The sequence below is a fragment of the Balaenoptera musculus genome, chromosome 3, assembly GCF_009873245.2.
Source record: "Balaenoptera musculus isolate JJ_BM4_2016_0621 chromosome 3, mBalMus1.pri.v3, whole genome shotgun sequence".
In the NCBI taxonomy this organism is placed as follows: Eukaryota; Metazoa; Chordata; class Mammalia; order Artiodactyla; family Balaenopteridae; genus Balaenoptera; species Balaenoptera musculus.
In genome coordinates, this window is record NC_045787.1 from 134,126,363 (window position 1) to 134,142,298 (window position 15,936).

The 15,936-nt window shown below is 43.3% G+C and overlaps 1 protein-coding gene across 1 annotated transcript in view; it reads right to left on the reverse strand.

Moving 5' to 3' along the window:
* DOCK2 (dedicator of cytokinesis 2) overlaps positions 1 to 15,936 on the reverse strand; it is a 418,212-nt gene that overhangs the window by 256,387 nt on the left and 145,889 nt on the right. The window contains exon 26 of the mRNA XM_036849002.1: positions 8,058 to 8,206. Within this exon, the coding sequence (XP_036704897.1) occupies positions 8,058 to 8,206 (149 nt within the window). The remainder of the gene's footprint in view (positions 1 to 8,057; positions 8,207 to 15,936) is intronic.

The following is a 15,936-nucleotide window of genomic DNA, read 5'->3' on the forward strand; positions in this document are numbered from 1 at the left end:
GGAATCTGGGCTCTCGTTCTCACTGGCCCACATGAGTCTTCAAAATTCTCCACGCTACTAGGAAAGAAGCCATTGCCGATCAATAAGAATTGTCATGGGAAATGAAACAAATTTCTTTATCTCTGCTCTAGGTTGGGGGTTTAGTTTGTCTTTAAATTGCTACATCCCTGTAGCATCTTCTCACTGTCCAGTCTCATGAGAACCTTTAGAAGCAGCAGATCCAGGGTCGCTGGGGAGAACGGAAGTGCACAGGCAGCTCCCCTGTGCCTGTGGGTTTTTCTCACTTGGGGCAATTCCTTTGAGTCCCAGACAGTGGTATGCTGGTAAATGTTTATCAACTGTCTCTCCAGGAAGGGAAAAAATACAAGTCTGGATATGAAGTGTTTGTCAATTTTCTGGTAAGAGTACTTCCTTCATGGTTGATTTCAAGCTACCAGTGTGACATCACTGAACATAACTGGGAAGAAATGGGCTGCAGCAGAGCATTAAATATTAATATCTATAATATTAAATAGCTGTATGTATTTCTACCATACAGACACAACAATGTAAATAACCTCAAGCACACAGATGAGAATAAAATATGGTAAGATAATTAGGAAGTGATACTTTTGAGTATGTATTTATTACCCTTGATTTCAATATAGTTTATTAGTTATAGATATCTATATAAAATTTTAATAATGGCTGTTATCTAACAAATAACTCACAAAACTCCTAAAAATTTAAAACTTGGTCCTCATGAGCGGGGATGAGCCAGCCCCGGCACACCACCCCATTATACAGCGGTTACCCTGAGCCCCGAGTACTGGAAAAACCCAAAGCAGCCCCTGAAACAACAGGGTGACACTTTTCTCCAGTCCCTCCAGGAAACCTTATGAGGTCCAGATGCCCTGCAGGCGATGGCATTGCTCCAGCAGCAGTATCTGCTGCTTCTTGGCAAGCCTCCCATGACGCTTTGTGAGGACTCCAAAGCATCTGGCTGCCGCCAGGGGTAATGGTGTACCAAGTCTTCCCGAGGCTCAGAACCTGTTTGCCATTCTCCCAGGAGACCACTTGGCCCTTAACTGTTCTTAAAATAATTACAGGGCTGTTTTAGAAGCAGCCTGGAACAGTGGAAGGAGCATAGGAGGGAAGGGGAATAGTGAAGGAAGAGGCAAAGCCACACGTATCGGGTACGGATTACATGCCAAGTACAAGGCTGCATGCTTTCACAGATGTTCTTGTTTACTGTAGTCCTGACACACCCAGAGAAAGAACAACCACCTGTTTACCAAGAGATTACATGACTTCCCAAGGTTCTCCAGCTAATAAGAAGCAGAGCTAGGACGCACCCCAGCTCTGCTCACCCCTATAGCTCTAGCATGTAGCGTAGTACACATGGTGCTTTCTACGTATTTGTGGGATGGATACATGAATGTAGCCTAACTCCAAAGCTTGTGCTCTTACCTCCACCAGGGAAACAATGCTGGTACAGTGCTCTTACATGGCAGAGTATAAATGAAGTAAATGGAAGGCACTGTGGTGTGTGAAAGGCTGACTTCAGAGTGAGATGAGGTGATTCCCTCCAGGCTCTGCCTTTTACTAATTCTCTGACCTTAGTTAGGAATGTCACCAAGTCTCTCTCTGAGGCTTGGCTTCCTCACCAGTAAAACGGGGCTAATAAAGCTAATCTTGCCATGTGGTGGCCGGAAACAAACAACTGTGATGTATGAGAAAGCACTCTGCAGGCTAAAAGGTGCCAGGAGAGAAAGTGTCCTGTATGTCACTGTCCATGACATCGGAATGTCATTCCATTGGCCTAGGAAGGGCACGTCTAACACCATGATTGCAGGGGAAGAGCAATGGGTAAAAGAAATGGCCCTGGACACAGCAGAAGGTACAGGATTCTCATCTATTTCAACTTTAAGTTTAGGACTTAACTGGCTGTCCTCTGTTTGGAATGCACCACAGACAAAAGAATTTCAGCAAGCCTTGTCCCCCTACCTTTTATGTGATATACGAGGGAGCAGATAGGTTAGAAGAAAACCCTGCTGTTTTTGCAGTGTGGTATTGATCCTGGAAACTAAATGATAATGCAAAGAGGCAGCATCAGCTTCTCTTCAAGCCTGCAACATGCAGGCTGCCTGGGATTCTCAGAGAGCCTAGGATTTCATAGGTAGACACCCAAGCACAGACTGGCAGGGTCTGCTTCTATCACACACGGTAGGTCAGGGGTGGCGCTAGACCGAGAACACCCTCTAAGCAGACTACTCTCTGTGCACGTCTCAGTCCCTTCCCCACCCATGGGGACCCTAACAGAACTGAAGATGCTAATGGCCTTTTGCAGTCAATGTCTACTCCTCTGTAAGGAAGAGACATGAGGGTGAGTGTATGTGTTTGTGTGTTTTAAAATACATGCACTCAAACTCACACATGTGTATTCAACACAGTAGGCAAATCGCCCATAGCAGATAAGGGAAATAGGGGAATGGAAGCAGGAGACAGGGATAAAGGTAAGAAACACACACACACACACACACACACACACACACACACACGAAACAAGAGAGGGCCTTGCACAGACCAATGAGGATAAAGTGTCATAAACTGAATGTGATTAATTCAACCCCTGCACCTGACACCCAAGGAAGACCAAAAGAGTTAGGAGCATACCCTCCTAGCACTCAGAGTGGAAGACCCAAGGGAGAAATCAGTCTCTGCCATTGACTGGGACGAGTCATATTCATTCACTTATCCGTTCCTTCACAGATAGGCATTGTGCGGGATGGGCAAGGGGAAGGGGAGAGCTGCAGGGCAGGGCAGGCTAGGGTAGGGCACTCGCAATTACACAGGCAGATGGGTCCACAGAGGGTGATAACCCAGGTGCTATGATAGAGCAGGCATAAGCTCTATGGGCCGCAAGAGAGGGGTGTGGAGGAGGGTTAGAGAAAACTTCCTGGGGAGAGTGACATTTCATCTGACTTCTGAATATTAGGTAGGATTTAGCTAGGCAAAGAGAGGAGGTGATGCATTCCGACAGTGCAAACAGCACACACAGCAGCCCAGAAGAGAGAGAGTGTGGCCCCTGAGGGATTGAAAGAATTTTAACGGAGCAGGAGATGGAGAGTAAAAGTGGAATTGGCAAGAGGGAAGGCTGAAAAGTGTAAGCTCTGTGAAGTTGGGGGAGGGAGGCTTGCTCTCTGAGCTTCTGTGTGCAAAGCCTGGCACGGGACACACACAGGAAAGTGTAACACAAAGCAATTAGTGCTGTGATATCAGTCTGAACACATAGTTATGAACACAGAGAAGGAAGCCCTTAAACCTGCCTTGAGGTTGGCGGGGGCAGGAGGGGTGTGTGTGGAGAGGACACGCAAGTGAGATTTCAGAAAGGAACCATTACCTGAGCTGAACCTAAAAGGAGTTTAGGATTTTACTTGCATAAAAAGAACAGGAACTGGAAAGGACATTTCAAGCAAGAGAAAAAGCATGAGCAAAAGCCCTCTCTACCAGTGTCTAAGCTGATGAATAAAAATACCAGAAACCTCAAACTAATCATGACTAACAGAGGGCCTCGGTAAAACCCCTCAGGTTTAGTCAATGGGCTCAAAGGGTTTTTTTTTTTAAGCTGATTCCGTGCATTCTCTGCCTTCATGATGCAGATACAACCAACACCAACTTCCCTTCAGAGCCAGGAGCCATCTTTACCCACTCTGTGATTGCTAGGCAGGGTTCAACATGACGACTTCCCCGTCTGTGTCAGAGGAATGAAACATAAAAACAAAAAGCCTGCTTCAAGAGGGGGGAAAGCCAACTCCCTCCGGGTCTGGCGCAAAATTAAGTTTTATGAGTTACTTGGCAGCCAGCAAGGCACAGAACAAAGCCAGTGTGAAACCACCTTTCAAAGTAACCTAAGTTGACAATTAAACTTGCTCGGTGAGGGGGAGAAAAGGAGTTAATACAGGCAGAAGGCCTTTCATCCTTCACCTGAGCCTGTCCCTTTCCTATGTTAAGTACAACACAAGCAAGCTGAGTGAGGGGATTTAACACCATCATTAAAAAAATATCAACATCCAGGCTTAGGTGGACATCCCTCCCTGAATCATATGCCACCCAGGGTTACAATGAATACGGTAATAACAGGAAAACATAGCTTCTACATGCCAGGCCTGCTGTGCTGGGCTGTAATTACCCAAACAATGACAATCTATTGAAGACAAGCATTCTTTCCCAACCCCCAAACACACAATGCCCCCCAGAAGGAAGCCTGGCATACTGCATTGTAATTGCTAAATTTCTGCATGTGGTTCTGCCCCTGGGCAATGGTTCAGGTAGGTATAGTCCATTCTTGGGCTGGAGAGATGGACTATCCCATGGTGCCAAGAAAAAGTCAGTAAAAAATAGATGGCTATGTTGTTATCAACAGAGAGGATCCAAACAACCAGAAGAAAAATCCAGGACATTTACCCTGGGAGTCTTTTTTTCTCCGAAATTTCCAATTTTGAAGAGTTGGTGCCTGAAGAAACCAACAGCACACCTGATGGTTTGGATTTTCAAAGTCAGATCTTTGCACAGGCAATGTCCCCACTGCTGCATAAAAATGAATTGATGAGTACAAATGAATGTGTTTGAAGACTTTGCCGTTTTATGGTTTATTAAATGCCATATTGGAAGATGCAAAGTTTTATAGACTGGAAAGGGCTCTTCAATTAAGAAGGTAAAGAACTGAGGATAAGCCCAACTGTTCTTCCATTTCCAGTGAATACTGAAGATAAAAAAAAATTAGGTCACATTAGAGTAGTGGTTCTTAAAGTGTATCCCTGGACCAGCAGTATCCATATCATCTGGGAACTTGTTAGAAAAATAAATGATCAGGGGACTTCCCTGGTGGTCCCCTGGGTAAGACTCTGCGCTCCCAATACAGGGGGCCCGGGTTAGATCTCTAGTCGGGGAACTAGGTCCCACATGCATGCCACAACTAAGAGTCCTCATGCCACAACTAAGAGGCCCACATGCTGCAACTAAACATGCTGCAACGAAGATCCCACATGCCGCAGATAAGACCCGGTGTAGCCTAAATAAATAAATAAATATTTTTTAAAATATAAATAAATAAATAAATGATCAGGCCCCATCCTCCAAACCTAATGATTGGAAACCTGTTTTCACAGCTCCTCCAGGTCACTGGGATGTACTATCATGTTTAAGACCTTTTGCACTAGAACTGTGGTCCTCCACCCTGGCTGCCTATTATCATCACCTGGTGAACATGTTATTGCGATGCCCTGGCCAACCCCAGGCAACTACATCACAACAACTAGGACTGGAACTTCGCAACAGCTACTTTTGAAAAGGCTCCTCGGGTGATGTAATGTGTAGCCAGAGTTGAGAGCTGCCATATACTGGAATAAGAGAGATTTAGATTAGATACTTTGCAGCTTCTGATTTTTGGCTTAACTCAAAGTAATAGTGGTTACTGAGTGAATCTTCTTCGTGAAAGAAAAAGCTTTTGAGAAGAGGAGAGATTTCCATCTTCATGAGCTGGAGAAGTCAGATGTGAAGCTCACACACTGTACCAACACTGTACCAAACCCAACGGTAATAACAGTATTTAACAACTCATCAGCAAAGACAGTTGCTCATCCTGGGAAAGAGGCGGGCTAGTCCCCACGTCCAGAAGTCACTATAAAAGCAGTGCGCTCGGAGGCAGTGAGGAGTGACACCACACCACCCACACGCCTCAAGTCCAGCTGCCACAAACCACCAAGGGGAGCTCAGAGCCTCCCACTTACTTCTTGGCTTTGAAGTCCCAAGTATTCAGGGTGTGTGAGAGAGCAGCCTCTTCTCACCAGTGTCTGGTGTCACCCAATGTGCAAAATGATGACAACCTGCCAGCACAGAATTCTAGGGGGCCACTCCCATGGGACAGGCAGAGCCTAGCATCGCTGCTTCACAAATGAACTGTGTACTGGGGCCATCCCTCTACCCAAATCAGGAAATTGGCAGAACACATTATAAGTCTGTTCCTCAAACCGGGGTCCACTAGTGTCGTCCCAAGCATCTAGGATTTTTTTACCCATGAAAAGGGACGTGAGCACTACTAAAACGTAAGAAAAATAGTAAATTCTTTTCAACAAGAAGAGGCAACATTCTTTGGGAAGTTTCTGGAGAAATAATAGGCCAACCATCATGTTTTTACACTGTGACAGTAAGATCAAACATTCCCTTAAATTTTTTTTAAAGATAGAATAACAAAGACTGGAACCAGTTCAATAGCTGGCTAGTGAACATGCTTATGAAAATAACACCATCATCATGACATTCTCACAGAGTGAATTTCAGATATCCAAGGTTTGGGGCGTTATACTCCCTCTCCCCCAAAAAAGGATGAGGATAGGAAAAAATGAGAGGGAAGAGACCATGCTTTTGTATCCCCAATGCCTATGATTATGTAGACTTTGGAGTTGGACCAACCTGGGTTTTGATTTTCACCCTACAATTTATTTGCTGTTTGGCTTTGAACTTTTAAGTCTGTGAATTTCAGGTTTTCATCTATAAAATAGTAATGATAATCCTTAGCAGTGACCAGGGTGAGTAGAAAGAAGGCTTGGATTGCATTTAGCACAATGCCTAGAAAACAGCAAATTAAGTAGCAGTTGTGATCATTAACTATTCACTCTTGAACACCCAGCTGAAGCTTCACTTCTCTTGTGAAGGTTTCCTTGACAAAAATGCTTACACACACACACACACACACACACACACACATACACACACACACACACAGTCTTTGTAGTTCCAGTACTCCTGGTATGCATCTAGATTTTAGTCATTATATGATATTGCAATTGCTTATTTATATGTTTATAAGTATTTTCTTAAGAAAAAAGACATGCCTTTGTATACCCAATGCCTGGCACATACTTGGTACATCATATGTACAAATGAATGAATGAATGAACAAATGAAGCTAGCTATGTATCTCATTTACCTAGAAATGAGATAAGAAAACCTTAATTAGGATGGTAAGAGTGGAAACGACAAGACAGGAGAGAGACATACAGGGAAATTGATAATAATGGTTGACTATTGGATATGAGCAGGAAAAAAAATATTGTTTTGCAGAGTTTTCTAAAACAGTCAATCACAGACACTGTTCATCCAGAAAGCCCTTCTCTGAGGATTTTCTAGGAAAGAGAGGGGATGGAGAGAATGGTCACACAAATACTTAGAAAAGATTTATTGGTTGTTTGGGTCTACCCAGTCCTCTGAAACCAGCCCACATAAGGACAGATATTCCTGGACATTATGCAAGGACAAGGTAAGGCTGCAAAAGGAACCTGAGTCAAATCAAGAATGTTTATCTCTGTCTTCCAAGTCTCAAGAATTCTAGTCCTGTGTTTAATCACTGCCTCTCAGTCTTTACCATTATCACCACTCCATCTCCCTCATTATCTTCTGCAGACTCTGCCCTTTGGAAGCCCTCTACTTACTCCCACTGAGACTTTCCTTTTAGTCTCATTCCTACCTAATCTCTAAATGATGTCGACCAATATACATTGGCTTCACTGCCACAGCCATCTCTCTATCAACATCTAATGCCTCAACCTATCTCAAGGGTCTAGGCATGAGCAATCTGCTCATCCAGAAAGAGTCTTAACCGTTTCACCACTGCAGGAGATAACTGGAGAAACAAAACCAAGGAAAATCAGCCAAGAAAGCAGGTAAGTGGGGTTTTCTTGGCTATGTAGACATAGAAAAACTCTCCTACCCTCATCCCTGGAAACCAGGGCTTTAGTAAATGGACAGGCAATCTAAAAAGTCTGCAATATGTCCATACCTACACCCTGAGAAAGCCTGTCCAACAAGAAATATGGTGACAAAATGCTACACGCTTAACTCTAGTCCCCAAGCTGTCTTTCACAGCCAGGGAATTAGTCACTGGAAAAGCAGGCCCATTGAGAAAGCCACTGACTTTTATCTTTAGACTTCGACTGCTATTCATCAGCATCAATATTTTAGAAATTAACTCAGCCCTAGTCTGAGTCCAGGACATCTACATCATCACGAAGACTCACCGCATCCTGACAGCTGAGGACCTCCAAAATGCTGTTGAGTAATTCGACACAGTACTTCTTCTCCTGGACCTGGTGCTGCATCTCATCCTTCTGCTCCAGCAGCTCCTTCAGTTCCTTGGTGATGACAGGAAGCAAAATGTCCCGGCATTCTGGAATGAAGGCAGTTCAGAGGCATCTGAGCTTCCTCGTTTATTAGCTTCTTTTCTTTATTTTTTAGATAACATTTCATTAAATAAATAATTCATGAATATATTCTTCTTGTAAAAAATGTAAATATTAAAAATTAGGTTAAGGGACTTCCCTGGTGGCGCAGTGGTTAAGAATCCGCCTGCCAGTGCAGGGGACACGGGTTCGAGTCCTGGTCCAGGAAGATCCCACATGCCACAGAGCAACTAAGCCCGTGCGCCACAGCTACTGAGCCTGCGCTCTAGAGCCCGCAAGCTACAACTACTGAGCCCACGTGCCACAACTGCTGAAGCCTGCACGCCTAGAGCCCGTGCTCCGCAACGAGAGGCCACCGCAATGAGACGCCTGCGCACCACAACGAAGAGTAGCCCCCACTCACCGCCACTAGAGAAAAGCTCACACACAGCAACGAAGACCCAATGCAGCCAAAAATAAATAAATAAAATAAATGAATTTTTTTTAAAATTAGGGTAAGATTTCCTTAGAACATTATTCACAATTCTGGCCCCTCCCACAACCCCTACTCCCCAGAGGCAACCAACCAGTTACTCTATTCTATATAGATGTATGTGTATATGCATATAAAAATACATGTATGTGTGTTTGTATACCAGTATAAAATATGTAGTATCATTTTGATTTGGTTTTTCATTTAAGTAAAACATATCGCACTGTGATGATCATCTTTCAAGATCTTCTTATATGTTTTACATATGTATGTTGTCAGTACAAAAAAATTCAGTGTCATTTTGGTTTTGTTGCCTTTTTATAAAAGGGGACTATATTGCACATATTGTTCTGTACCTTGATTGTTTTCATTCACCAATATTTTTTGGAGCAACTTCTATGCTATTACATATAAGGATCAACGTTAATTATGTATAGCTGTTTTATAGTATTCTCTATTATGGACATATTTGTTCATTTAGTCATACCCCTATTGATGGACATTTTTCACTGGCATAAACAGTACAAAAATGAACAACTTTCCACTTGCACCCTTGTACACCATGACTTTCATTTTAAATAAATTAAAACCTTTGCAAAGATGGGTAACTCTCTTGGCTTTGCTGTTTCAGGAAGTACCTGGAAGGTTCTGAAATCCTATACAGCATTCTTCCTATATTTCTATTAAAAATGGCAAACCTTGAGAGATCAAAAAAATCCCCCCAAATTTCAAGCCATCCCTACCTAGATGCTTCTACAGCTGAAATGTGAATCATATATGCCAATTTTATTTTAATTCAATACAACAAGTAGGTGCTGAACATCTTCGATGTGGAAGGCACTGTATTTCTGGAAGTACAGAGATAATATATGGTTCTCACCCATTAGATACTTAAAATACGACAGAGGTGATCAGCAACAAAACAAAGGGCAATGGCAGAAGACAGAATAAGATACCGGTGGGAAGAATCAGACATCAGCTCTTGTTCTGTCAGCCCAGCATCTATACCTGCTCTGGCACAGCACCCTGGTTTCACCCTGGTGAGCCACCCTGCTATGGGATATAAACCTAGGGATACTGTCATAAGGCTCCCTGCCCTCCTCTGGACCGGGTTGGGTACCTGACCCTAATTAGGATAACCTCTTGATCTGAACCTTGAGGGAACTTTAATAACAGTTATTGCTGACATTGCTAACATATTGAGCGCTTACACTGTGCCAGGCACTGTTTGAAGTTTCTTGCATGAATTACTTCAATCTTCCCAATGACTCTAGGAGGTAGATACTGTTATTTCTCCCATTTTGCTGATGAGGAAACAGAGGGACATGCCCAAGTATACAGAGCTAGTAAGTGGTGGATCCAGTCTGACTGCAGAGCCTGTGTTCATCATCACTAGACAAAGGGTATTATCTTTCTTGGAGCTCATCTGTCTGCAGAGAAGTGCCCTGCGGAGCCTTGCTGCTTCCTCTCCCAGGGCTATTCTGAATCTCCCCTCTCTGAAGTCTGCTTCCCCAGCTTTTCCTCTGATTCTTGAACTGCTCCCTATCATCCAAATACATTTATTTTTGGTTAAATTTATCAGACTAGGTTTATGTCGCTCACAACCAAAGAATTCAGACTCGTAGAGTCATAAAATGCCATGAGGGCTTCAGAAGAGAGAAATGATCTATGGTTGGAAGGTGCATAGAAGACTTTATAGGCTCTGATAGAATTGTGTCCCCTCTCTCAGAGCACTAATGTCAGTTTGTAATTAAATTCTAATTAGTATAATTAACATCCATTCATCCAACCAAAGTGTAAGCTTCATGACAGCCAGACTCAATCTCAGGTGCCCAGCACAGTACCTGGATCATAGTAGCTACTCAGTACATCTTGATGGAATGAATGGAAGAGGTGTCATGTGAGATGGCCACTGATGAGTAAATAATATTGCCATCGGGAGAGTGGGGATTTAGAGAACAGAGAGCGATTTAGAGTTCATGGACCAAGATGTGGAAACGTATACAATGGTGGAATATTGCTCAGCCAGAAAATAAAGAATGAAATAATGCCATTTGTAGCAACATAGATGCAACTAGAGATTATCATACTAAGTGAAGTAAGTCAGAAAGAGAAAGACAAATACCACATGTGGAATCTCAAATATGGCACAAATGAACCTAACTATGAAACAGAAACAGACTCACAGACATGGAGAACAGACTTGTAGTTGCCAAGGGGGAGCGGGGTGGGGGAGGGATGGACTGGGAGTTTGGGGTTAGCAGATGCAAACTATTATATATAGGATGGATAAACAACAAGGTCCTACTGTACAGCACAGGAAACTATATTCAATATCCTGTGATACACCATAATAGAAAAGAATATATTAAAAACAGAATGTATATATGTGTATAACTGAGTCACTCTGCTGTACAGCAGAAATTAACACAACATTGTAAATCAACTATACTTCAATAAAAAAATAAAATTAAAAAAATTTTTAATAAAAATAGAGTACATGGACCTGGGTAAGTAGAATAGTCTCTTGGAAGTAGAATAACAGGAGATAACATTGAAAAGGAAAATTCTTAAATGCAATGGGTGGTGTAAGATTATAGTTCTATGGAAACAGAAAATAACAGGCAACAAAAATTTTGATTCAGCTTTGCTTAATGTTATAGATGGAATCATGGGCCACAGGTTAATGGTACTTTGCACGCAAGAAATGGTTGGCCTAAGGACTTTTGGGAATACAAGGTGCTGAGTTAGCCATTACCCTTTGTTTAGAGAGATAAGAAAAAAGACTGGATAATATTTACATACCAATTACCATAACATTTAAGTTAAATCTATACTTAGTCCATATCTTGTCACCATAAAGTTGAAATTTTGTCCAGGTCTGTTTATTAAAAGGGGTTAAGAAATTTCCTGCAACGTTAATGCAGAAGTTTGGTTTTATTTATTTATTTATTTATTTATTTATTTAATTTTATTTTTTTTTTCAGAAGTTTGTTTTAAAAGTTATCTTCTAAAAGATGTTAACTTGTAACTTTGAAACTTTTTGTTTGTTAGAGGAAACTGTATGTGTAAGAATGCTTGTTGTAGGAAAAACTAGGTGAGTTCATTTGAAGTTGTAAACTCTTTGTCTTTGGGAGATGAATGACCTCACCAACTTCATGAAACTTAACTCCCTTCACTGATGTTGTCATAATTAAACCCCATCAGAAGATAAGAACTGTGCATTCACTTAAGCTGGGTAAGAATTGTAAAGTCTTCCTCTCTGAAAAGTTAATTTTGCTAGTAAAATAAAAAAGATTCTAATAAAGGAAATTTAAAACACAACAAAAATCTTGTTCTTCCATAGTTCTCTGGGCAAAGGGAGTCTTCAAAAGATGTTTTTTTAAGGTGATTCATGTCATTGTAGCATGTAGGGCAGCTGGAGGAAGAAAGGACCAAAGAGCAGACAGAGACCAGTGTATATGCCACTGCAGTAGTCCAGGTGATGGCAAATGAGAATAAAAGTGCTGGGTTCTACCCCCCCTAGACTCCTAGCCTGATACAACATTCTTGTTCTCTGTTGAAGCTAAAGATTTGATAAGACCTTAAAGAAAGTTGGTCTTGAGTTTAAAGCATAATAAGACAATGTTTTAAAGCCTAGAACAATAGGCTTTTGTGATCCAAGATTAAAAATCATTTAAAACCTCTCCATCTGTAAATGGGATCACTAGGACCTGCAGAAAGGACGTTTGTAAAGGTAGACAAAGGGTTAAATCTACTGAGGCAGTTAATTAACTCATTCATTCATGTAGTCAGTCAGTCTACTACATTTATTGAAGGCTCCCTAAGTGCCAGTCACTATTCTGGGATGGGAGGGAACGTAACCAGGGGTTGCGTGCCCATCACAGCAGCAGAGCCAACAGAGATAAGAGGCAGACTTAAGTGGACAAGAAAAACCCTGGTGCCTCTCCCTCCTGGGAGTGGCAACCTGTCAGTGGCCATATAACAGAGCTATAGAATAGTAAAGGTCAGGTTTTTCCTAAAAAGCTCATTCTGTTGGTATTCTAGTTGAGATACTTCAGTTAGATCTTATTACAAAGACATGGGTGCAAGGGAAAAGGCCCATTGGAAGATTTTAGGTATTAATGAAGATCTCCTTGAGAAGTCACCAGACTTTACAGTCTACTTAAAATTGAGCTAAATTAGTAGATTCTCATGGAAAAGTCTAATAGTGAGTTCTCCATCCCTAGAAATATTTAAGCAGTAGGTAGCTGTCTCTGGGCAGGGATAATGAAGAGGTATTCAAAGTATCAGATGAAGGGTTAAACGGAATGATTATTAAATTCCCATCCAAAACTCTATGATCCATAAAACAGAGGTCCAAAGGAAGTGGCAGGAGGAAGGATGTACTTGCTAGGTGGAGAGGCAGTGGACATGTCTGCATTGTTTACAGACCACTGAGGTTGTGGGAGCTACAGACCAGGCCGCAGCAGAAGCCGTGGTTTACCCATCTGAAAGTCACCGACTTTACAGATGATCAAAACCAGCATCCCTACACGACGAGGGCTCTTCGTGCTGAGCGTCAGCAAGATTTGAGCTGAGGAAGTCATTAATAACGTAGCCTGTTTTTCAGAAAGTACTTTGTCTTCTCGTTAACCATGATTTCTCAGAAACGTCTGGCTCCTCTGTTTTGAGGTGAAATAATTTTTCTCATTTGTGATTGGAGCTGTGAAATTACATTAGTCTGTAAAGCTTCAGGAAGCAGCATTTCTAAATTGTGGCTTGACTGTCAAGCAGACAAACAAACGGTTAAAAGATAGATATTGCAGAGCCTTAAATCAATCTTTATAGGTGGAGGCAATGAGCGTGAGAGACCTGCAAACACAGCCTGGGTAACTGAGCCCCACAAAGCCTGGAGATCGGCCAACAGGTGATGACAAGTCCAAACTGTAATTCAGACCAGGCACTTAGGAACCCGCAGAGCTACTCAACTCTGTATTTTCATAGAAAGGAGTTTTCTTTTGTCAAAGTGACTTGCAGAGAGGAAAATGCAGTGTTTCTGGGCTCTGGATTCTTCCTTTTCAGAGAAAGTTTTATCCTATGGCAGAAGATGCCACTGCCTGAATTCACAGCTCTCTTGAAGTGTGATATGCTTTTGCAATAATTTCACGACTCAGGGATACTTCAAATAAGATGGTCCTTTTCGTCACCTCCTTCTCCCCAGTATCAGCTCCATGGAAAGATCAAAATGGAGCCTTTGTCCACTTTGGAAAACCACCTTGAGGTGCATCAGGCCACAAATATATCTGTGATCACAGCCACAACTGCAGCCCCAGAGGAAAACACTCGTAAGAACTGCATCTGAACTTGCTGTCTTCCCCACAAATCTGCTCCTTCTTTGCCCACTCTGAGCGAAGACACCCCCAGGCACACAGTCAGCCAAGCAGACTTGATTTCTCCCTCTCTCTATCCCCAACATCTTCTCCATCAGGAAGTCAAATCCATCTCACCCCCAAGCCAACTTCCTGCATCCTCTGTTCCAAGTTTCCCAAACTGATCTCCCACTTCCAATCTCAGCAGCAGGAAAATTCCCAAAACTCAAACCTGACCACGGGACTTCCCTCCTTGAAGGGCTTCAGTAGTCTCCCAGGGGTGAGTTTTACCGCTGCTCTGGCATAGCTGAAGGCCCTTAGGGGGCAGGCCCTTCCTTACCTCTCCACCCTCCACCTCCTGCATCACTCCAAGATAGCCTCTCCTCTCCTGCTTCTGAGTTTTTGCATGTTATTTTCTTTGCCCGGAATGTACTTATCCCACCCATCTTCACCTGACTAACTCCTCCTTGCCTCCTAGGTCTTACCTTAGTTGCCAAATCCCCTAGGACAATGTTCCTGACACCCCAACTCTGACTTGGGTGACCCTGTTCTGTGCTCCTGTAGTATCCAGACTAGACTTTCATCTTCCCATTTCTCACATTACGTGGCTATCGTCTATGTAACAGGAAGAGCAGTGAGATTCTCATTAACATCCCAGAAATGAAGCTGAGGTCCAAAGCTGAGGACAAAAGGTGTAACTGCTCCACATTCTAAATCCAAACCGTCTCCAGGAGTTGGTGTACACCGTCATCCCCCGTGGTTTTTTGAGAGGTACCAGTTCAGTACCAGTCCTACAGTAATCTGCATGCACCTCATCCCAGAACTGAGGGAGGGTCTGCAGAGGACTTTGGATACAAAGCAATGCCCATAGAGAGAAGGCATTGCCTCTCCTCCCTGAAGCTGAGGTGAAGGGAGGTAGAGCCAAAAGAATCACTCGTGAAACATATGAAGACGAGACTGGCACCTTATGGCCCCACTAGGGAAATGTTTGCTGATCTTCCATCCCAGGTACATCCTGGCTCCACCGGCAGAATGGAGACACTTGAGAACATTTAGGAATCCCTCTCTTACTGTGGGGAGAAAGGTTAAACACACAAGGTGTGTGTGTCAGGGCCTCAGTCACGTCCTCAGTGTGGTTACCCCATTTCTAAGCCTGCCTGTGGCAGCCTTTGCTTGGAATTTCACTCCACTCACAGCCAGCCCCTTATGTTATCACCAGCATGGGTTAATGGACTCTTCAATCTTGTTCGATTTTGCACAGGCTTTAAAGTGAAACTCGTTCTGCTTTGGTCAAGTTCCTATTGACTGAAAGGCGAATTCAGCTCAGCGCAACCCTCCTGGAGGAGAGCGAGGAACTTGTGATGGCCAAGGCTTGCCCTGCTCTCCCACAATGCCCACCCCCAGCCTTTTGGCAAGCAGGGAAGACCCCTAATTGAAACCCAACATTCTCCCCAGGCAAAGCTGAGCAGGGCCAGCCCTGCTCTGCTCGGCTGCTTTCCTTCTGTTTGGTAGGGGGAGCATCTGCAGATGTCAGAGGCCACTTGGTTCCATCAGCTAGCCACGAAGGAGGACCGCCACACACAGCTCTAATCTGATAGCAGTTTGTTCTCACAACCGCCTTCCTCCAGCCAGCGTCTCATGAAGGAACGTAATTCCACCCACTGGGAAATCAGTAACTACCCACAAACTTCGTACTCCAGATCAGGTTACAAGCCTTTTACAACCCTACCACCATTGTCCTCCCCCCCACCCCCCGCGCGCATTCTTCAGCAGCTCCTCGTGGTTCACTCTCCTTACCTTCCCAGAAACATGCCTAAGTACAATGTCAGAATCACCCCTCACTCCCCCTCCAGCCTGCCTCAGCCATGACGTACATCTCCACTTTATGAACCTT